Source organism: Sceloporus occidentalis, unplaced genomic scaffold, assembly GCF_023333645.1.
Source record: "Sceloporus occidentalis isolate IW3139 unplaced genomic scaffold, rSceOcc1.0.p SCAF_7, whole genome shotgun sequence".
In the NCBI taxonomy this organism is placed as follows: Eukaryota; Metazoa; Chordata; class Lepidosauria; order Squamata; family Phrynosomatidae; genus Sceloporus; species Sceloporus occidentalis.
In genome coordinates, this window is record NW_028316987.1 from 9,017,962 (window position 1) to 9,041,397 (window position 23,436).

A 23,436-nucleotide genomic window follows, 5' to 3' on the forward strand; every position below is an offset into this window, starting at 1 on the left:
CATCACAACATTTCCCCTGACTCATGGGAGGTACAGAGTCACCAGCTGTGGACACCAAACTCTGAAGATCATATATTACCAAGCTACAAAAAAGACAGCGAGTGTGTAAGTTCTAGGCTTAGAGAGGTTTTGGCTGCTGGGCAGGTGGATTGTTGATCATAGGGTGACTTAGAGGTCTCCCATTCATAGGATGACACAAGTTGAAGTCAACTGGACAACAGTTAGCAACAACAAGTGATGGAAAATTGACCCCTGGCCACTCCTACACCTACTCCTGGTCTAGATCCCTTAAATCATATTATTATTATTATTATTATTATTATTATTATTATTTGCTGTTTATCCTACCCTTCCTACAAAGAACTCAAGAAGGTGTATTCACCACAGCAACCCTATGGAGATGAGATTGAGGGACATTTTTGAGTCCAAAGATAGAATTTGAAGTTGGAATGGCAAAGCGAGCCAAAGCCTTTTTTTCTCTAACAAGAAGTTGGACATCAACTTACAGGTTACTTCCTGCTGGAAAAAAGAGGGCTAAAATGTGATGAAATGGCCACTTGTGCCCCCAGGAGTCATTTGGGGTCATCCAACAATTTTTTTTTAAGTGAGATGGGTGCAACAGGGAAGTGTTGGTTTTCAAGGTCTTCTGGGGGTTCCAATGCAGGCTGTAACCCATCACACATGCCCACACTAGTTATGAAGGATGCTTTCAGAGTGGTTATTTATTAAGGACTACCTCATTCTGGGTAGCGTGGAGGTGGGCTCTCTGACAGAACATGGACTCACACCTCTTTCACTCTCTAACCAATGGCTTCTGTAGGATTTTTAACAGGGAACCTGCCTCTGTGCTTCTTCTTTAACTACTGTTTTTCATGTTGGTTTAGGATGAAGGAAGATGTTAAGGTCCCGGCTGCACAATGTCTCAGCGAGAGGCAGCAACAGCAAAGCACTTTTCGACAGGGATATGGGACCTTTGCAGAGTCAGCTGTGCCAGGGGGAATATGCCTTACTCAAGCTTGCCCCTATGTTGGAAAGCGAATTTGTACAGGTAACTTATGGCATGCTTAATTGGTATAATGGTTACCCTTTCTTCTTCTTCTTCTTCTTCTTCTTCTTCTTCTTCTTCTTCTTCTTCTCTCTTTCTTTCTTTTTTGCCTAATGAGCTTATGTTTTCTGTATGGTCAGGTATTTCATTGTGTGTTTCCATGCCCTAATAGGTTCATCTCTCAGACAAACACTCAGCTGGCATCGTCATAGTACTATGATTCCATTTCAGCTGCCATGGCTGCATTCTATGGAACCCTGGGGTTTATAGTTTGATGAGACACTAGCACTTAGGGGCAGAGAATCCTACCTCAAGAAACTAAAAATGCCAGGGTTTCTGGCATTAGGATGGAGCCATAAAAATTAAAGTGTTGTGAAAGTGCTCTGATTGTGCGCTGTGAGATGGATCTCAGTGAACAGGTAATTTGTAATGCTGAGTTCTCTAAAGAAAAGAAAACAACAACAACAACCACACACACACACACACACACACACAGAGAGAGAGAGAGAGAGAGAGAGAGAGAGAGAGAGAGAGAACTAGCAACATGTGGAGCCTTGTATTTTCTGGAAATGTGGCAGAACAAAGCAGGTTATGGAAAATTCCATATTTTCCCAAACATAAACACTGAGATAAGGCAGATGAAATAAAAAGAGAAATAAGGCAGATGAGAGCTATACTATGTATTACTAAACCTCACCAGCCAGAGAAGTAAGAAACTAAACTATTGCATTACAGCAGGGATAGGCAATTTAGGGTAGGTGTGGGTTTTTCAAAACTCCCTGAATCTCCCAGAGGTTGCATCCTGCTGAATATGCTATTGTGTGCATGAAATTTCAGTGGCAGAAGGGATGGATTCCATTAAAAGAAGGAACGTGGTAGTGTATACATTGTTATAAAGCAGAATTGTGCTTCTAAGGCCTGAAAGTGAAAGCACACTGTGGAATTAAAACAGTTTGACATCACTTTACCTGCCTTGACTCTGTCTTACAAAAGCCTGGGATTTGTAATTTGATGAGGCACCAGAGCCTTTGACAGACCAGGCTGAATACTTCACCAAATTATAAATCCCTGGATCTGTAGAATGGAGTCATGATAGCTTATGGTGCCAAACTGCTTTAATTTTGCAGTGTGGCTACACTCTGAATTCCAAGTAGGGCAAACCAATTTAATCAAAGGAGCTTTTGCACATCTTGACGCCATTCAACAATTGATTCAATGGTTCTGCTCTAGTTGGACTAACTAACCTCTAGGACTCAGGCCTAGGAGTGCAACTATGCTTTAAAACAAGGTGCACACTTCCCGTGCACCTTGGCGCAAAGCAAAAATGCAGTCAATCCCCTCCAAGGGTACAATGGGAAATTCAATAGTAGCAATAGAGGCCATGTAGGCAAAATCAGTGATGGGCTGGAGGTGGCTCATAGTTCAGATTTCCCCCCATGCCTGGTTGTTGTTATTGTTTGCCTTCAAGTTGTTTATGACTTATGGAAACCCTGTTCACAAGACAAATCTTGTGAACTTTGGCAAGATTTGTTCAGAGGGGGATTGCCTTTGTCTGCCTCTGATTTACCTGCTCTTTAAAACAGTTGTTTGCTGGGTTCTGTTTTCTTTTTTACTGGTGCCTAGAGAATCACTAATCACAGTAAATAATGAAATACTGGTACAAGGCAGGCAAATATAGACTAAGAATTAAGGGATAGGATGACTCTAAGCATATATTCAGCCTAAGGGAATCAGAAGTTCAATCACTCAAAAATCCACTGAAAAAATCCACTCTTGATTTCCCACCTCCTCAGTGTTGTTTTTCAGAATCCCAGTTTAGGAACAGAATAGGTTTTAGTTGCTGGAAAACATACCCTGTGTTGTGGTCTTCCTAAAAACACCCCATTAGCTACTAGGGAACCAGATAAGTGAATTAGATACTTCTTCTTGAAAAGTGGCCTTTTTGGACTAGAGCTAACTCTCCTCTGGCCATGCTACCATCAGGATTCTGGGGGTTGTCAACCAAGAAAGTAAGGCTTTCCAAGCTTTGCAAGAGCTTATTTCATATAAGAAATTCTGATTTAAGGTTCTGGAACAGCTTTTTGCTGCTCCTACTTTTTATTTTGGTTGCTATTATTAATAGGAAGCCGGAGAAACTCTTGCCAATCTATTGCAAATCATCCAGAATCCTACTAGTAGATGCTGATTTGCTTCCCACCCACTCTTGTTTAAATCATATGACTGGATCCAAGCTGTAGCTTAGTTAATTTGGTCTTGGTTGCCTTAGTACAAAATTCAGTGCATAACTGCTTATCTCTGTGCTCTACCAAACCAGCTGTTGTAATGCTGGAAAATTGGTTTGAATTATAATTTTTCCTCCAGTGAACATGGCTGGTTTCTATTAGCAATTCAACTCTCTTACTTTGTTGTTGTTGTTGTTTTGAAAGGGATGGCTTATGGCTCTTCCCTGCTGCAGAACCTAGTGCAAAGCCAGCTGTTTTAGAATTCATTAATGCAGCTGGTAGCAAAGAGAATCCAACAACAAAGCATGGTTGGGTGATTGTATGATCCTCAGTCTTGTTATCCAAAAGTAGTTGGGGGAGTGGAGGGTTCCTCCCAACTGTGTCAGTGTATCTTTTAAGTGTTGGAGGAATTCCTTACTTAGTTCAAGGAAGTTTGAGAGATGTTGAGTAACACTGAGGACCATTTCCACCTATTTATATCAGTACTTACTCAGTTTATGCCAGTACTAACTGAGGAGGACTCCAAGCTTGGGTGAACAGGAAGATTTTGACTTTTTTTATTTATTTAGAAATATGCAAGAGTGCAACAAAACACATGATAGTAATTTATGCAGACACACCATTCAGAGGTAACTGAAAAAGAAGTATGGGATTTGGATAGCAAAATTTTAGGGGTGTAGACTGTAGAGGGTTACTATGTCCTAGAGGGAAGACCACAGAAAGCAGGATATTACTTAGACAGAGTCTGAGGGTGACACAGCGAGTGGACAAAGTTGTTTGTGTTCACATTGTGCAACTCTGTGTGCTGACTGGGGGCCAACTGTGTGTGAGGAGGCTAGGTTTGGGACTGATATTTATACCTGAGATCCTAGCATCAAGGGGTGCTAGGTGCTATCTTGCAATGTAACAATGTAATGGTCTTCTCAGGGCATTGACAATGGGATTCTGGAACAACTAATGGCTTCAGCTTCAGAGTAACAAAAACACCAACTTGATTTAGGAAACCCCATAATAAATAGATAAGACAGTTCATAGAATCATAGAATTGGAAGAGACCACAAGAGCTATCCAGTCCAATCCCCTGCCATGCAGGACATCTCAATCAAAGCATCCCCAACTGATGGCCATCCAGGCTCTGCTTAAAGACCTCCAAAGAAGGAGACTCCACCACACTCTGAGGGTGTGTGTTCCACTGTCGAACAGCCCTTACTGTCAGGAAGTTCCTCCTAATGTTGAGGTGGAATCTCTTTTCCTGGAGCTTGCATCCATTATTCCGGGTCCTGTTCTCTGGAGCAGCAGAAAACACGCTTGTTCCCTCCTCAATATGACATTCCTTCAAATATTTAAACAGGGCTATCATATCACCTCTTAAACTTCTTTTCACCAGGCTAAACATCCCCAGCTCAGGGATGTAGCTAGGATTTTAGGAAGGGGGGTCCAGACTAAGTGCCACCATTATAATGGGGTTTGGGTGTGGCGGCGCAGCAGCACGTACCATTCATTTTTCTAATGGAAGGGGGGGGGAGTCTGGACCCCAAGAACCCCCCCCCCCTTGGCTACGTCCCTGCCCACCTCCCTAAGTTGTTCCTCATAGGACATGGTTCCAGACCCTTCACCATTTTAGTCACCCTCCTTTGGACATGCTCCAGTTTCTTAACATACTTTTTAAATTGTGGTGCTCAGAACTGGACACAATATTCCAGGTGAGGCCTGACCAAAGCCGAATATAGTGGCACTATTACTTCTCTGGATCTAGACACTATACTTTTATTGATGCAGCCTAAAATTGCATTGGCCTTTTTAGCTGCTGCATCACACTGTTGGCTCATGTTCAACTTGTGGTCTACTTGGACTCCCAGATCCCTTTCACATGTAGTTTCATTCAGCCAGGTGTCACCCATCCTATATCTGTGCATTTCATTTTTCCGCCCTACGTGCAGTACCTTACATTTCTCCATATTGAATTTCATTTTGTTAGCTTTGGTCCAGCTTTCAAGTCTATTCAGGTCATTTTGAATTTTGATTCTGTCCTCTGGAGTATTAGCTATTCCTCCTAATTTGGTGTCATCTGTAAATTTGACTGAATTTGGCTGGAAACTACGCAGGGGATAGGTAGGAAGTATTGGCTTACTCACCTTGCCTTTGTTTCTAGTGCAAGAGGACATGTGAAGAGCCTAGGGGGAGTATGGAGCAATAAGCAAACCCACTGCCCTGGTGGCGCAGTGGTTAAATGCCTGTACTGCAGCCATTCGCTCAAAACCACAAGGTTGCGAGTTCAAGACCAGCAAAAGGGCCCAAGCTCGACTCAGGCTTGCATCCTTCCGAGGTTGCTAAAATGAGTACCCAGACTGTTGGGAGCAAATTAGCTTACTTGCTAATTAGCTTACTTGCTGTTCACCGCTATGATCTTTGGAATATCGGTATATAAATAAAACAAATTAAAAATAAAACAAATTATTGTCTTGGTATTACCTGGATCCTTCACTTCCCATGGGAAAATCTCCTTGTGTTCCAAAAATCATTGTAACCTAACATGCCTGGTTGCAGATATGAAAATATGGAGGCCCCAGATATAACATGGGATATGTTGGGTATGTTAGGAGCCCTGGTGGAGCGGTGGTTAAATGCCTGTACTGCAGCCATAAGGTTACAAATTCAATACTAGCAAAAGGGATCAAGCTCGACTCAGGCTTGCATCCTTCTGAGGTCGCTAAAATGAGTACCCAGGTTGTTGGGGGCAATTAGCTTACACTTTGTAAACCGCTTAGGGAGTGCTTAAGTGCATTGATAAGCAGTATAGAAATGTACTTGCTTTTGCTATTGCTATGCTAACAGTGTGAGGTTATACTTGTTGCAAGACACAGAAAACCTAGAAAACTGATTTATGTCAGTTCAGTGATTGGCTGATCTAGCCTAAGGTAATCTGCAATAGATTTTCCCCAAACTGTTCCAGATGCATTGGACTACAGCATCCCTTGTCCCCAGTCACCATAGTCTGCATGCCTGACAGCAGCTCACCAATACATTTCAGACTGGAGCTAAGTTTGGGGAAATGACTCTTTTGGGCTCCCAGAATCCTCCAGCTCACATGGCGGTTGTAGTCCAAAAAGTAACCCTTCCAAGATCTGGACAGGAGCCAATCCTGGCCCTGTCTTGAGATGCCAGGGAATTAACCTTGGACTTTTGCTTGCAAAGTATGCACTGTGCTCTGAGCTGTATTTTAGAAGAGAACATGTTATTCCATCCTAATTATTTTAACTGAAGATGCTAAGGACTGACCATAGCTTTTGTTCTGCAAAGGACAAGACCTTACCACTGAATTATAATCTTTGCTCCAAGCATGTCCATTTGTGAAATGATGGAGATGATATTCGCATTATTTAAATGATGCTCACTATTAAATATGGAGGTGGGAAACAGGTAATTGATGGTCATCATTACAATGCCTTATTATCCTACGCAATAATTTCAGATTTCAAAGTGAGCCTGACAAGCAAACAAGAATAACACACATTATATTTTTGCAAAACAACTTACATTGTACAGTCTGCTCTGAAAGCATACTCACTGCTGATTATTGTTACCTCCCTCAGAAACTGTCCTTTCCTCCCTCCTTCCTAATCCTAATACATTTTTTTGAAACAGTTCAAAACAGAATGAGAAGCTGGCTTCCACTATGGGTTGTCACTATAAAACAGTCTTGTTAGACGTGTTACACTGCAAATCCCATAACCAATGGCCAGTTAACAGGTGAAGATGTACTCCACTTTTTCTGACCTGAGGAGAGCCTCTAGGGTGAAGAATGGTGCTGTAGAAGAACATGCTGCTCATATGGGGTGGGAATCATGTACTGCTGGATCACAAGGCTCAGTAGTCCTAACTTTCACAACCAGTGGTGATGAACGTTAGGAATTGTAGTCCAACAACATCTAGAACTAAGGTTGTCAGACTGGAAATTGGAAAGGATTCCTGTACCTTTAATGACAGTGTAGAACAGGAAATTGCAGCAGTGTTGCAGTGTTGTTTGTCTTGCAATTGGGTAACAACTCCTGTTGAAATTCCCTGTTCTACACAACTATTAAAGATACAGGAGCCATCTCCACTTTTTACTCTGGCAACGTACCTGGAGATGTGCCCTCCAGGTTATATAAAGCTGCTGTAAAAGAACATGCTGTTTATAGTTTGTCTGCCTTCACTACCATGAAAGATCCAGATTGTTATAACTGTCTCTCTCCTAAGAATTGCCGAGTGATTATTTAATAGTTCTTAATGTTGACTGCAAAGATGGATGTGGGACTGGCTGAAGGAAGTGCCACTCTCCCCCACCCCCACATGGATAAAAACTATTTCTAGGAAAATTGAGGTATGGTAGTTTCCATTCTAGGAACCTTAAATTAGCTAAAGGAAGTTTCAACAAGTCAGAAATCTAGAGCATAAATCTACCCCATCCCCACTCCTCAAGGGTTAATGCTTAATCTTCCAGTTGCCAACCTACAGCTGAATTTACATAGCAGAATGAATGCAGTTCGACACTGGTTTAATTGTCATGGCTCAATGCTATGGAATTCTGGGATTTGTAGCTGCAGTATTTAGCCTTCTCTGTCAGAGCACTAATTGGCAACTTTGAAGAATGAGACCAGGCCTTGTAGTCCTTACATTACACATGGGGAACCTATGGCCCTCAATATGTTTTTGTCTACAACTCCCACAATCCCCTCTGATGGACCATGATGGCTGGGGTTGAGGGGGGTTGTAGGGCAAAACATCAACAAGCTCATAGTCCTTCATTTATGCCTTTCAGCATTCTCAGGGAGGTTCCTGCAAAGAGCAGGGAACCAAGCAGTGATCCCACGCCAGCAATAGAGCTGGGGATGTTTAGCCTGGAGAAGAGAAGGTTAAGAGCTGTTTAAATATTTGAAAGGATGTCATATTGAGGAGGGAGCAAGCTTGTTTTCTGCTGTTCCAGAGAACAGGACCCGGAACAATGGATGCAAGCTACAGGAAAAGAGATTCCACCTCAACATTAGGAAGAACTTCCTGACAGTAAGGGCTGTTCGACAGTGGAGCACACTCCCTCAGAGTGTAGTGGAGTCTCCTTCCTTGGAGGTCTTTAAGCAGAGGCTAGATGGCAAACTATTGGGGATGCTTTGATTGGATTTCCTGCATGGCAGGGGGTTGGACTGGATGGCCCGTGCGGTCTCTTCCAACTCTATGATTCTATGATTCTATGATTATATATGTGGCTGATTAATCAATGAAAAATGTTTGAAATACATACAAATACCTTCATTAACCCAGACCTGCTTTATGACATTCCACCTTTTATTCACCATTGTGGCTTAGTGGTTAAAATGCCAATTCTGATGATCAGAAGATCAGAAGGTTGGCAGTTTGAGGCCTGAGAGCGGCATGATGGGGTGAGCTCTCATCACTAGTCCCAGCTTCTGCCAACTTAGCAGTTCAAAAGCATGCAAAATGCAAGTACATAAATAGGTACCACTTTGGTGGGAAGATAACCGCATCTGGTACAGTCATGCTGGCCACATGACCACCAGAGTCGTCTTTGGATAACACTGGCTCTTTAGTCGTAACCAACTGTAGGGGCCAGTGCTCATCTCTGTTACTAAGCCAAAGAGCCAGTGTTATCCAAAGACGACTCCGGTGGTTATGTAGCCAGCATGACTGCGTCAAATGCTGTTACCTTACCACCAAAGTAGTACCTATTTATCTACTTGCATTTTTCATGTCAAGGGACGACCTTTACCTTTTTATTTTTACATTCTAATACTTTGGTTTTCCAGATGTTCGGGACTTCAACTCCCAGAATTCCTGCCCATGGACCATGCTGACTCCTGCGAATTAAAGTCCCAAAACATTTAGAAGTCCAAAGATTGAGTGCCACGACACTAGTATGGACAGCTGAACAAACTTCATTAAAATTTGGGGGGGGGGGGGGAGCGCAAAACTCGAAAAAGTTACTCTTTTGCACTGTAAGTCCCAGACTCTCTTCGCCAAGATCAGTGCAATAGGGTGGGGTGGACTGAGGGGTTATAATCCAAAAATACAACAGTCTTGTGGAGTGGTTAAAGTTTTAAATTCACTCAGCCTGAACTACTTCACAGGGCTGTTGTGAGGGAAAAGGAGGGAGGAGGAGAGCCATGTAGGCTGCCTTCAGCTCATTGGAAGAAATGCACAACATAAATGTAACACTTAAAAGCCACTTTTACAAAAGCTGTGCTACAGAGCATCAGCTGTGCACATTTCAGTGTGGAAGGGAGCTGCCTGTCTTACTGTCAAGCCTCTCCTGGTCTCTGCAGATTAGCAAGCGAGGGGAGGTGATCGATGTTCACAACCAAGTGCAGACTGTAACAGTTGGAGTTGCCTGCACCAGCCCCAACCTCAAGGTCCCCAACATCTTGCTTCTGGCTCGCCCCATCTTGTCCCCGGAAGAGCCCCTGCCAAAGTTGAAGTCTTTCCTCCACCCTCGTGCACCACCCAAGAAATATGAACTCACCCGGTAAGTCTGGCCCACATTTTGCATTTTAAAAAGATGTTCTATCATTCTCCCAGGCCTTCAAATATCAGGTGGGATGCTGTATATTTTTAAATGAATTGCAAAACTTGGGAATGTTACCTTTTTTGGGTGTAAAATTCCCAGAATCCACCAGCCAACACAGAGAGTGCAGGCATGAATGCAGGCAGGCATAAGGACCTACCTCTTAAGCTGATCTTGGAAAAGTTACTTTTTTGAATGACAGTTCACAGACACACACCATGTGAGTTGCTGGTCGCTCATGACTGGTGTCTTCTATGTCAGTGGGGCAGTGAATTCAGTCAGGGTTTTCAAGGTTCTTAATTGTCTATTCTTGCATGGCATGGTGTTGGTCTAAATGGCCTTTTGGTCACTTCCAACTCTTATGATTCTATATGATTCAGCTTGTTCTTTCATGGAGCAGCCCAGGGTGCTGCAATCTATTCCCAAAACAGCTTCCATACCTGAGATACCTCCTTGAAAGTTGAATTTAATACCCAGAGTGAATTTAACCACTTTGCACCGATGTAGGAGAAATCAGCTGCCCCTTGTTGAAATGTTTGAAGGGATGGTCAGTGGGGCCAGAATGATTGTGAATGCCCCTTAACAAGCCAGTGTTAGCAGAGCCAATCCTACCATTGAGGCATTTACCATAGGTTCCAGCTTTGGAGTGGCATGAAAGGGCAGAAGATGGGTAGTTGCTTCCTTTGTTTCCACTCTTCTACCAAAGAGAGGGATGGAAAGATACCTATGGATTTCCTGGCACAGACGCCAGCATAACTCACCTGGCTTTGGGTACTTCGTATCTCTTGACTTCAGTTATCCTTTGCTGCTTTGTCTCAGGTAAAGTAAAATGATTTGGGCAAGCCCTGTTTGTTATGGAAGCTAAATGCCCAGAAAGGTAAAAGGATGGTGAGAGAAGGTAACTCATTCCTTCATCCCACTATCTACAACCAGAGAGAAAGCAGAAGCGGGATGTAAGTGGGGAGAGGAAAGCATTTGGAGAGTTAAACAGAAGCTTTTGAGTGGGAAGGATTGAAGGGAAGAGAGGGGCTGCAGTTACACTGCAGAAATAATCTAGTTTGATATTACTTTAACTGCCATGGTTTAATGCTATAGAATACTGGGAACTGTAGTTTTGTGAGATATTTGGTCTTCTCTGCCAGAGGATTCTGGTTCCACAACAGACTACAGTTCCCAGAATTCTGTAACATTGAGCCATGGCAATTAAAGTGGTATCAAAGTAGGTTATTTCTGCAGTGCGGATGCAGCCAGTCTCTTGGCACTGCAAAGTGCTATAAGACTGAACCTGGCTGCCTGGTTTGGATTCTCCATGCCCAGTTTTTTTGCCAGTTCGGCATGAAATCAATGGACATCAGTGAGATTCGCTGTCTTGCTGATTTGGTTGACTACCATTAACAATGAATACTGATTAAAAGGCAACCAAGGTCAGCTTAGAAATAGGGAGGGGAGGAAGGATCTGTTGATTAACAGGCTACTAGGATCAGAGTGAGTACTGATTCATAGGCAACCAAGGTCAGCTAGAAATAGTGTGATTGGGGCAATAAATAAACCCAATGCTATTTTTGGCTTGTGTGCACCTGAGATGGAAAAGAAGAGAGCTGGTTTTCTATCACTGCAAATATCCCCTTTGAGTACAATAGAAACCTTACCTTGAATTTTGTGTTTTGACAGCACCAGAATGACACGGACATTGGCTCCCACTGCACCTCTGAAGGGAGGGTATTTTGCTGGTGGCTGTGGATTGGAAGGGCGTTGCAAATAACAATCTTGACTAGTATTTTGTTTGATCAAGTGAGGCAGTGCAAAGAACAGTCCCAAGAATACAACCGTACACATGTTCTCTGAGAAGGAATTCCCAATGAGTTCAATAGTACTTGCTCCCATCTGAATGGGTATGGCAGTGGGGTCCAGGGATGCCCCCTCTCCAAGTCCTTGGGGCTAATAATCCCCAAAACCAGGAAGGGACCAGCTGGGGGAAGGCTATACAACAATAGACTTTGATTTGTCAAATGGTGGAAAGATACAATTTCCATGATAGCTACAAAAATGAATAAATAAATAAATATGAGTAATATAACTAAAAGCCATTCTTATACTGAGACACAAGCCTCATGTCTATCCTTCTCTTTTCTTCCTTCTCTGTAGGCTTCTCCCTCTGAGCTTTGTCAAGATCTCAGTGCATAATGTAGAGAAGAAGCAGCTACGATTCAAGCTGGCAAGTGGTCGAACTTTCTACTTGCAGCTCTGTCCCCAGCCAGGTGTACAAGAGGATGTTTTTGGACTATGGGTCAAGGTAGTCAACATGCTGCGACCTGCCTCAGACACAAGATCTGAGCTGAAACACAAAGTCAAAGATCCTGGGGTGCAAGAGGAACTCCCACCCCAAGAGCCACAGGTGTGTTTTCTCGGGCTGCTACTGTGGTGGTTGGTACTGTGGTCATTTGATATGTGTGACATTTTTCAAGTTAATATAAGCACTGAATAGATTACTGGTTGGGAACCTATCACCCTCCAGGTGTTGAGGAATGACTACTCTCATGATCCTTCACCAACAGCCATGCTGCCTGGGGCTGATGAGAAGCAGAGTTCAACCACTTCCGGAGGGTCATAGCAAGAACTTGGAAAAGTTATTTTTGGGGACCACAACTCCATACCCTCCATTTCACAGATTAAAACAGTGATGCGTGTGATCAAGGAAACCAGAGTATGGTCAAGGTGGCAAAAGTCATTAAGGAGGAATAATAAACAAGCTAGGAAAGGTTGCATCCATTTGCATTTGCCTAATCTTACTGGGAAGGACAATATTATGCCTCCTTCTCTCCTCTGCCCTTTGCTAAGTGAATGGAATGCAAACTACTTTTGAACTTTGAACTCAGTTTGCAGCAACTGGAGTAAGCTGAAGTAAGGGGAAGAATGGGAGGGGGAGAAAGAAACTGGAATATTTTAAAAGCAACTGAAAAAGAGGGTCAACAGAGGATCAATTGGGATTCCCCCTGCTAAATCAAGACAGTTGTAGGATCTGCAACTCCAAGAACTTCCCAGCCAGCATGACTGGTGGCTTGAATTCAATCAAGCTGACGTTTGATACATCAGTTGATAAACCGATAAATATTCTCCACACTGGTCAAAAAGAAGATTCCCATTGAGAATTCTCTGAGCAAGTTGACCAACCATCTGTACAAGACATATACCAGCCAAATTGATGAACTGATAAATATAATCTGTGGCCATGCTGGGTTGGGGGATTCTGGGAAATATAGTCCAGAAAAGAAACTTGTCCCAGGCGTCAGACCACAGATTCCCCAGCCCTGATGCCAGTTTGGTTGAATTTATGCATAATGAGGAAATGTTTTCTTTTTTCCAGTCACCTTTTCCCTGTTTCCCCCCGAGCCCACCTGGATCCTTAAACCTGGAAGAAACAGTGAGCATCCGGAGCGTATATTCACCTGAACCGCCCAGCCCTGTACCGGAAGACACTCGGAGCAGGCAGAGTGCAGCTTTGTCCATGGCAAGCCAGCCCAGTTACCATCCTCCTATCCACTCTCCTGTTGTCAGCGAAGGAAGGACATCTGAGTTGGAGAACTACCCTCTCCCAGAGCGGAGGGAGTCGGTAGAGTCTTTTGAGCGACCCCTTAGCCCCCAAAGCCAGGACAGTGAGGACGAGCCTGAGAGCAGCCCGATGTCAAGCAGGTACTTTCAGATGGTGGATTGGTCAGGGGAATTCTGGAAGCTTAAGTTTAGATGGCAGGGTTCACGCACTAATGCTCAGAAAAGCAAAATACACAAACAGAAAAGTCTTGAGTGTCCAGTTAGTCAGGGGCAATGGCTGAAAGCTGGGTGGTGGTATGCATTTTCTTGTATTTATAACATTTGTAGGTCTCCTCCCCCTACAATGTTCTCTGCACAGCTTCCAATATGCAAACATAAAAATAGTTCAAATATGCAGCAGAACATGGACCCATACCATAAAGAAAAGAACAGGAATTACATAGGAAAACCAAACCAAACTTCACAGCAGTGGTGTCACTAGGTTTGGTGTCACCAGGTGCAGTAACTCATTGACCTCCTCCCATACCACACCATACAGAATCCCATAATAATGTTTTTTGTACTAATGTTACTGATAAATCATCACTTCCATCGGTTGTGTTACTGACCGGGGTGTTGCCTGGTGTGGGGAGTGGGGCTTCCAGGGGGTGAAGCTAAAAGGGCATGCCCCCTCACCTTGTTGCTGGGCACTGGCTTACTCATGAGTAAACTAGCACCTGGTAGGGTGGTTGTTATGGGCACTCTCCCTTCCTGTCAGGCCCATTTTACTCATGAATAAACTGGCGCCTGGCAGGGATGGGGAGTGCTCTGTGCTGTGGGCACTCTCCCTCCCTGCCAGGCGCCACTTTACTCATGAGTAAAATAGTATGTGGCAGGAAGGAAGAGTGCTCTCAATCAGGTGTCACCCCTCTTCTAGGATGTCACCCAGTGTGGTCTGCACTCCTCGCACCTCCCTAGTGATACCACTACTTCACAGCACCTCAAAAGGTAACAGATTTTAAAACTGAGAGGTCCAGACTGTGTGACTTACTAATATTGCCTGGGTCAAAACAAAAGATCTTGTTCCTGGTGCTGGGAAAAGAACAACAGCCCAAAAACCTTTCTGGGAAAGTTGTTCTTCCATTGGGGCACCATTATCGAAATGGCCCTGTTCATCCTTATTTCACAGTAGGACCTGTGAACCTGTTAAAGTTTAGATTAGTATTTAGGAGAAGAGTTCGTGTATATAAGAGAAGGTGTTTTTTCAGATAAATTTGTCCCAAGCCATCCCATCAAAAAGAATGACTACAGTTAAACTGGGGAAGCTCAAAGGGTTGGGGCAATCACCATCACTTTACCTGATTTAGCTTGCAAGAATGTTGTGAGAATAGTTGGATGGCAAGCCTCATCTCTGAAAAATTTCCTTGACTAGGAAAATTTGCAGTTGCCAGTAATTGGGAGGTGGGGCTGGATTGGCCTTCCATGGGATCCTAGGGAGGGTCTTTTCTGTTTTGAGAGAAAGGCTGTATAGACCTTTTCCCAAGCTGCAAACAAGATTTTAAAGAAATCTTCACCATCACAAAAAACCACTCTTCATTGTAGTGTCAATTTAGTACAGTGCTACTCAAAGTAGTGGTCCCTGGAGCAGTGTTGGCCTTGGATCCATTGGCTGCTGGTTTGTAGCAAGTTTCTAGGAAAAAAAGAACCAGCTGTAGCCAATGGACACAAATATGATTCCTGGTACAGTGGGAAAATGACCCCTGTATCAGATAGTTTACATTGCATTGTCCTAGTGCAGTGTCCCCAAAGCAGGCTAATATGGAGGAACAGCCATTATTTTCTTCCAATGGACCTGGGACCAATAACATATTTGTGCCCACTGGCTAGAATTGTTTCTTTCTTTTCCCGGCTCCTCACCAGGGACCAGCAGCCAATGGCTTGTAGTCTGCCATTGCTCTCTGGAACACCATTTTGAGTAGCACTGCTTTAGTAGATAGGTCTCACATGTTTCCCCAAAATAGATCACACACATGGCATTCTAGGAGGCATGTGCTATGTTTGCCATGTATAGATCCTTTGATTCCTTACTACAGGTACTACCCAGCATTTCAACACTCTGGAGGATGAGGGTCTATCTCTTTGGGTGCTGAAATGTTCATAACATTGTGTGTCAGCCCTTCAGAGAGACTGGTTGCCAAACATGCTACTCTGCATGAATACAAATATAATTTGGATGCCACTTCAGGGCTCCCCAAAGTGAATTTCACGCACAGCACATGGCATATATGTTAAATCAGGCCATCCCAGATATCCTCTGAATCCATCCATGTAATTATGTGTGCTGCAATAACAAGCTAGCAGAGACAGAAATGTAATGTTATTTATATACTCCAGAAAACTCAATCCATCATAATTTTTCAAATGACATGCCAAACTGCTCTGTCTGGATGAAAAAATAATAATAATTGGGATTCCCCAGCCCCCTAAAATTAATTTTGTGTTAGCTATATAGTCTATATTTTAAGCCAGATCATCCTAAACATACTCTTGCAATTTGGAAAAAAATTAGATTATTGTATTAAACAAATATAAAATAAGCTTGAGGAAATTTCTAATGTTTTCTAATAAGGAATGTGAGGTATGATCAAATGAAACAGACTGATGGTGGCTGTTCTGTTTTCAGGAAAACCAATAAGAGCAGCAGAGCAAGTCGGTCTAGGAAGTCTTCCCGAAGAGGTAGGCTGGAGATGTTAATATGTCATTCAACATCAGAGGTTGTCATCCTTTGTCTGCCTAACATTGAACTGCCATTGAGAGCCAAGATCAGATCAGCTTTGTTCTAGGACCATTCACCTTGCCGAACAAGTGGTGGTCAGTGTGATATAGCAATTTGAGTATTGGATTAAGACTCTGGAAGCCCAGGGTTCAAATCTCTGCTAAGCAATGGAAGCCCACTAGATGACCTTGGGCAGGTCATACTCCCTTAGCTTTAGAGGAAGGTAATGGCAAAACCACTTCTGAACCACTGTTGTCAAGAAAACTTCACAATAGGTTCACCTTAGCAGGTTGCAATAAGTTGAAAATGACTTGAAGGCACATAACTACAAAAACACGTAGTGGGCACTTCCACTCACCATTTTTTTTACATGTGGCCATCCATCTGTTTCAGACACCTGGTTGCATCCTTCCTCTAGTATAAGGCTGCTTTCTCTTCATGGTTCTGCTGCAGAAACTATTTTTCAGTGCAAACAGCATCTTTTTGTACTGCAGCTTCCAGAAACTCCCGGCCAGCATGGCCATTCTATGGGATTCTGGGAGCTGAAGTACCATCCCCACCTCCCACACCACCCCAGTTATGCTAAACTCTGTTCTGCCTTGGAATTTGCAAAGTAAGAAAAAGGAGAGAGAGAGAGAGAGAGAGCCTTCCTTGAACACCCAGAAATCTCTTCCTCAACTTTCCTGAGATTCAAATCCTGGAATTGAGAAGAAGGCAAAAGCTTTGGGTCCAAAAGATATGTCATCCAGGCATGTTTCAGCCACAGCATGTCTTGGATGCTATCCTCATAATAAAATGCATGAATGTAACCTTTGCTCTGTGCATATATTATGCAGGACATTGCAAAAGTTACCCTTTCCCTCCTTACACAACATCCATCACCACAGGTGCAGAACAACAACCAGGATGCTCATGGGCAGAGCTCTGTCCTCTTGGCCACTGAGCAGCATTTTCCAGCTGCTGTCACACATCCTCTGAGAAAGAAGAAGCTATCTCTACTTCAACTCGTGGAGATGGGGATACACAAGGAGAGCTGGGCACACCTCTGTCAATGGCCAAAGGGGGGGGGGGGGGAGTGTGTCCATGGGTGCTCCAGCTGCTATTGTACACCTGGGGAGGAAATGTAGAAGGAGAAGCAGCTTCAACACACTCCCACGGGTGATAGTGTAGACATACTGGTAACGTTTCTTGGATCTTGGCCATAAACTGCAAATGTGACTAACTAGATACAGGTTCACTGCCTTTCATCCTTAACTGCAGGTTAAAGAAGCTGGCCTTGGAGGAAGTCATAGCTTATTCCTATGTTGGTTACATTCCTCCAAAGAACTGTAGTCTGGTGATAGTGGTGGGAGTGGGGACATTAGAAATATTCCTTCTCCCCCTACCCCTGTTCACACAGGACTACAGTAATCAGGATTCCCTATGCAAAGGAAGTAACAATGAAACTACTTTAAAGTTTGTGCTAATTACTTTTCTGCAACCACTCCCTTTATCCAGAATTTGGAATTTGGATTTTAGAATGACTCCCATGATATCTGGGATCTGTCATCCCTAAAAGTAAGTATTCCAAATTCTATCTGACCCCAAATTTCTATCAGCATGTCACTGTCCCTGTTGAATCTTTATCCTCTCTTTCTTTTATTTCTCTTTCCTGCATCCTAGCCTGTAAATGCATCTAACACCCCCTTTCTCTTGGCCTTCTGGTTTCCCTGCAGGTACAACCCGGAAGCCCAGCAAGATTGTCTCCCTCATCAGGTCCTGCTCTTGGGGGAGCCGTCGGAGGAGCAAGAGCCGAGAGGTCAAGATCCGAGGCAAGGGAAAGAAACGCTGAACAAACTCAAAGGGAGCTGCAAAGTGGAAGCTTTGTCCACCTCATTATAATAATAAAGATACTCGTTATAGAAGAAAAAAATATTGCAATTGTCTTGTAGGGCAAAGAAATAGTGGGGCAAAAAGTGGTGGAAAATGTGAAGCAAGTGTCAGAGTTAGGGTGGTTAGGGGGAAAACCTATCCTTTTTCATGTTCTGTACGTCAGAGCATTTCTCTATTGGTGGTGGTGGTGCAGACATATCAAGCATACCTTTTGGCTATCCTCATTTGTCAGGGACAGTCCTGATTAATTCTCTGTCATCCCTCTTTTTCAACTGCTTTTAAAGTGTCACAGCTTCTCTCTCCTCACACTTTCCCCCTTCGTTCTCAGCTTACTCCAGTTGCTGAAAACCAAGTTCAAAGTACAAATGCAATTTGTACTCAATTAACTCAGGAACAGGGGAGAGAACAAGCAGGAGTGGAATCTTGCCCATTCCAGGACATTCAGGGTAAAGCAAAAATGTTGTAGCATCTCCTAGCTTGTATGTTCTTTATTTCTTGTTGTTCTGTACATTCAAGTCATTTTCAACTTACGGTGACCCTTAGCTGTCTGGGAGGGAATTTTAAATTAATCACAAAACTACAGATCCCAGGATTCTAGAGGCTAGTGCCCCAGAAGTTAAAATGGAATTAAAGAGCTATAACTACAGAGCATGAAAAAGATCTATATATCAAATTACCTCACTGGGCAGGACTGAGAACTGCTGAAACCAAAGTGCAGCCAAAGTGCAGCATTGCATGCTTTTGCACAGAAGCCAGTTGCAACAGTTTTGGGTCAGCTGCATCACTTGATTCAGAGGTCAGAATGCTATGGGCCTGTATACTGTATTTTACAAAAACCCTTTTCTGCAAGTTTCTGACAGCCTCTGTTCCACCAAATACTTGAGGATGCAGGCATTATCATCGCCCACACTTCCAAAATCTTGTTTTGATTTGGTCAAAATGATCATCAGACTCGCCAGCTGGCAGTGTTCTTGCTTGCTATCTCTTTTCCACACACATATATTCCAAGTGTGGAAAAGTGCTGAAGTCCTCTGTTTCTGTAGTCTGCTTAGCCTGAGCCTATAAGGAATGGCAAGATTATGTCCCTTCCTTCCCTCTCTCCCCTTAACTGAGTACAAACTACTTTTGCACTTTGAACATGATTTGCAGCATGTGAAATAAGCTAGGAACAAACAAGGAAAATGGAAGGTGGAGAGAAAAACTGGGAGATTTTAAAAGCAGCTGAAAATATAGGATGACAGAAGATTAATCAGGACTGTCCCCACAAAATAGGGACAGTTGGACGGTGTGTGATTGCTGCCCCTTTCTTCACTGCCCATGTCCTAGCGCTGTCTGTTCATCTGCAGCTATTCCTTGGCCATTTTCTTGCTCATTCTCCCCAATTTTCTTTCCTACCCATGGTTGGTGCAAAAACAATAGTACAATGGGATTTTTATCACAATGCCTTTTGCATGTGAACAGCATTGGTGGTGGTGGGCAGATACTCACAAATTATGTGCATGTAAAGAAGCCTTGACTCACTCACTCACTCACTCACTCACTCACTCACTCACTCACTCACTCACTCTTTCTTTGAAAATAGATTTTAGAAGTTGTGATTGTTGAGCCTTGGATACGTGGGCAGATAATTATTTTCTGCTAGGCAATTACAGGACAGCCATCTTAAAAGCTGGCACATTTCAAACTGAATATACCTGAGCAAGTAAACAGTAAAGAAACAAGGATAAGCCCTTCCCCATTTTTAAAATGCTTGTGACAGAGCTGCAAAACAAGGCGTGTAAGACCAGGACTGGGCAAACTGTGGTCCTTCAGAGATTGTTAGACTGCACATCTCACCAATCCTAGGCAACTTTTTCTGATATGAGGAACACAGGAGAAACACAGGAGGCTGCTTTATACAGAGTTAGATCACATAACCTCCAGCTGTTCCAATTAGGCAGGGGCAGTACTGGTTAATCCTCTGAGGCCCTTCTTTTCCAGATGCTTTTAAAATGTCCCAGTTTCTTTCTCCTCTTTCCACTTTTCTCCTTTGTCCTCAGTTTACTTCAGTTGCTGCAAATGGAATTCAAAGTGTGAAAGTAATTTGTATTCCATTAACTCAGTATGCAGTGAGATCTTCTAGCACCTTTGAAACTAACTGAAAGAAAGAAAGAGGTTGGCAGCATGAGCTTTGTTTAAATATTGGAAGAGATGTCAAATTGAAGATGGAGCAAGCTTGTGTTATCCTACTCCAGAGACTAGGACAGAGAGCAATGGATTCAAGCTACAGGTAAAAAGATTCTACTTAAATATTAGGAAGAACTTCTTGAAGATAAGAGATATTCAGCAGTGATGCATGCTACCTGGAAAAGTGGTTGAGTTTCCTTCTTTAGAGGTTTTTAAACAGGCTGGATCTGTCAGGATGACTTTTACTGTGTATTCCTGTGTGGCAAGGGGTTGGACTGGATGGCCCTTGTGGGCTATTCCAGTTGTATGATTCAGTCAAGGAGGCCACAACCCTGAGTCTGCAAGTTTGTTGATGACTGGGACTCAAGGAGGTCTCTCATTCATAAGGTCACCATAAATCAAAACTGACTTGATAGCATGTGACAACAGGTTATTTCTCAATTTGCATCTGACAATCTGCAAATAATCATTCTCTGGCTTTTAGCCCCTTGGGAAATTTCTGAGAATTATTATTGGGATGGCTTTATGGGCCTTCATTCTGAAAATTGGAACATGGGGGGGGGGAGTATGAAGATGTAGTAGATGCCTTAGTTGTAAATAAATGTCTTGGCTGCAGGTCCCAATGTGATGGAGCAGTCCTGATTAATTCTCTGTCAACTCACTTTTTCAGCTGCTTCTAAAATGTCCCAGTCCTCCCAGTTTCCCCATTTGTTCCCAGCATTACTTCAGTTGCTGCAAGGTGAGTTCAAAGTGCAAAAGTAGTTTGTAATCACTTTATTGAGAGGAAAAGAAAGAAGAGGAGAGGAGTCTTGCCCTTCCTGATAAACACTAAATTCTGCAACTGTAATTCTGTGGGATCTTCCTCAATACTTTTTACCATCTCAACCACACTCTAACATTGCCTGTTGGGAAGATATGCAACTACAGTATATTGCCAATGGAGACTATCTGATTACTTCATTCAGCCTCTGGTCCTCAGCATCTTCTGGATGAGGCTGGAAAGGAAGCAAGGGAAGGAGACTAAACTATTCACTTCTTGGGTAGGATGTTCTTTCCGACAAGCCCCAGAACAAAAGTCTGGATTTGTTGGCAAATCAATTTGGTTTCACAGCTGTAGATCAGCCTGTACTTAATCCATCCTGAAGCCTGGGGTCAATGGTGAGCAGAACCCCTTGTTTTCTCGGCTTGGGGTCCACTTCATTAATGTTCTCAGAGGGATGCTGAGAAGGTTATCATTCAGCCAATTCAGTTCACTGAGAGGTCACTCAGTGGAGTTTGGCACTCTCTGTAGTGAAGCCCACTAATTACCTGAAGCAAGACTAAGAGTTGGGCTTGTGTGAACTCCCGACAACCCATGAAATTACCACTCAGATGAGATTTGTCCTCATCATTTCTTAATCATGTTTCAAGCTAACGTGTTTTTTTAAAAAGAGAAACATAGAGAAAGCTAAGTCAAACTAAAATTACTCTTTGAACTTTGAAAAACAAATCCAAACAATAAAACTCCACTTGTGGGCCAGATCTCTTCACACGAGCATTACACAACCTCACCAACATCAGAGCAGACCTTGAGCAAGTTACTTTTTGGACTTTGTTGTTGTTGTTAACTGCAGTCAAGTTCAGCTTGGCTCATGGCAAGCTGTGAATGAGACTTCTCTAAGGCTCATATCACATGAGCAAATCCTAGGGTCAGTGTGAAGGCAATGCAGCGGCAATCATGGGGTTTCAAGTTTGTTTATCACACAACGCCAAACAGTTAGGAGCCATCCCAAACACAATCGGGAGTCATTCTAGGGTTTGGTAAATTTGGGGGAAAAGAGGATTTACCTAACCCTGGAATGACCCTGGAATAAGCCCCAATTGTGTTTAAGATGGCGCCTGACTGAAACCCCATGATTGCCTTCACATTGACCCTGGGATAACTTGAAATTTTGCTCATGTGATAAGGGCCTAAGATCTCCTGAGTCTGCAAGACCTCAGCAAGGCTATTGATGACTGGGACTCAAGGAGGTCTCTCTGTGTATCAAGCGAAGTAGTTGGTGTGCTAAATTGGTGCCTAGAACCATTAAAGAAGCTGGATGAGGGCCAGTTAACAACAAACTCAACCTTGCCAAAGCAGAGGTTCTACGGATTAGTGTCCTGTTTGGGATGTTGATGTTTAACCATCAATCATCTTGGTGGGATAGCACTGCTTCTGAAACATCAGTTATGTGCCTAAGTGGGGTTGGAGGTTTTCCTAGATCAGGAATAGACAATTTGTGGACCTCTAGGTGTTGCTGGATTATAACTTCCAGCATTCTTCAACTTTGGATAGGGCTGCTGGGAGCTGCAGTACAACAATGGCCAGCATCCTGCTAGTGACAGTTGTGTGTAAGTGAAGCTTATGTGTGCATGCCCCTTTTGGATGGACTATTCCTTTGCCCTTGTTACATCCTAAACCTCACACTGCTTACCAGCTGCTACCTTGGGAATGGCTGGTGTTCTTTCTTGTTAGAGGGAAGGGGAAAGAAGTGATTCAAAGAATGAAGATGAAGGTTCCTAGGGGGAGGGAAATGTAGGTGTCCTTCCCCTTTTCAGAGTGCACCCTCTTTTCTTCCCTCCCAAGCACAAACCAGCAGCTTCTCTATGGTATGAATTGCCTTCCTCAGTACATGAGAGCAGCAGGTGTGCCTCCCAAATCATGACAGCTGCTGGTGTGCAGAGCTACATGAATATGTAGGATTTTAGCTATATATATATGCAGGTTTACACGGTGCCAGGCCCTGTCCAGTTTTTGCATCAGGGGTCCTAGTTTTTGCATTAGCTTCATTGGCATTAAGTATCTTTTGCCAATTTTAGGCTGTCATGCTGGCTGCCTGCAACCTTTTCTGGGCAGGATGTTGTTTTAGAAATTAAACAGTAATTAATATTTTGGCAACTTTTCATGTAGATTAAGGCAACATTTTCTACATGGGGCTTCCTTTGAAGATGGTTCAGAACTGGCAGTTTAGTCCAAAATACAGGAGCCAGACTGAGACCACACTCTGAAACAAAGCCTAAATCAGTGCAGCCTCCCCCCCCACCCCCCGGGTGTTTTTGAACCACAACTCTGGTGATCTCTAGCCAACATAATCTATGTGAGGAATGATGGGAGTTACAGTCTTTCAACCTCTGGATGGTCACACTTTGCCCACTCCTGGCCTAAATCATATTGCTTGTCCCAACTGGAGCTGGCCTAGTTAATTAAATGGGAACTTGGCAAACTAACGCTTTTGCAAATGTTATTGATTCA

General features: G+C 43.3%; 1 protein-coding gene across 1 annotated transcript; it reads left to right on the plus strand.

Annotated features, from left to right (window-relative positions):
- The first annotated feature begins 895 nt into the window (after positions 1-895).
- Positions 896-17,958, plus strand: LOC149309126 (Golgi-associated RAB2 interactor protein 6-like). Its single transcript, XM_089532078.1, has 6 exons — positions 896-1,048; positions 9,585-9,784; positions 11,969-12,218; positions 13,188-13,513; positions 16,035-16,087; positions 17,843-17,958. Exons 1-6 carry the CDS (start codon positions 896-898, stop codon positions 17,956-17,958), a joined length of 1,098 nt encoding a protein of 365 aa, XP_089388204.1.
- The last annotated feature ends 5,478 nt before the right edge of the window (positions 17,959-23,436 follow it).

Coding starts and splice junctions, on each gene's coding strand:
- LOC149309126 (XM_089532078.1), top strand. CDS start 896: ATGTTAAGGTCCCGGCTGCACAATGTCTCAGCGAGAGGCAGCAACAGC. Junction 12,219..13,187: donor TCCCACCCCAAGAGCCACAG/GTGTGTTTTCTC, acceptor TCTTTTTTCCAG/TCACCTTTTCCCTGTTTCCC. Junction 16,088..17,842: donor TAGGAAGTCTTCCCGAAGAG/GTAGGCTGGAGA, acceptor GTTTCCCTGCAG/GTACAACCCGGAAGCCCAGC.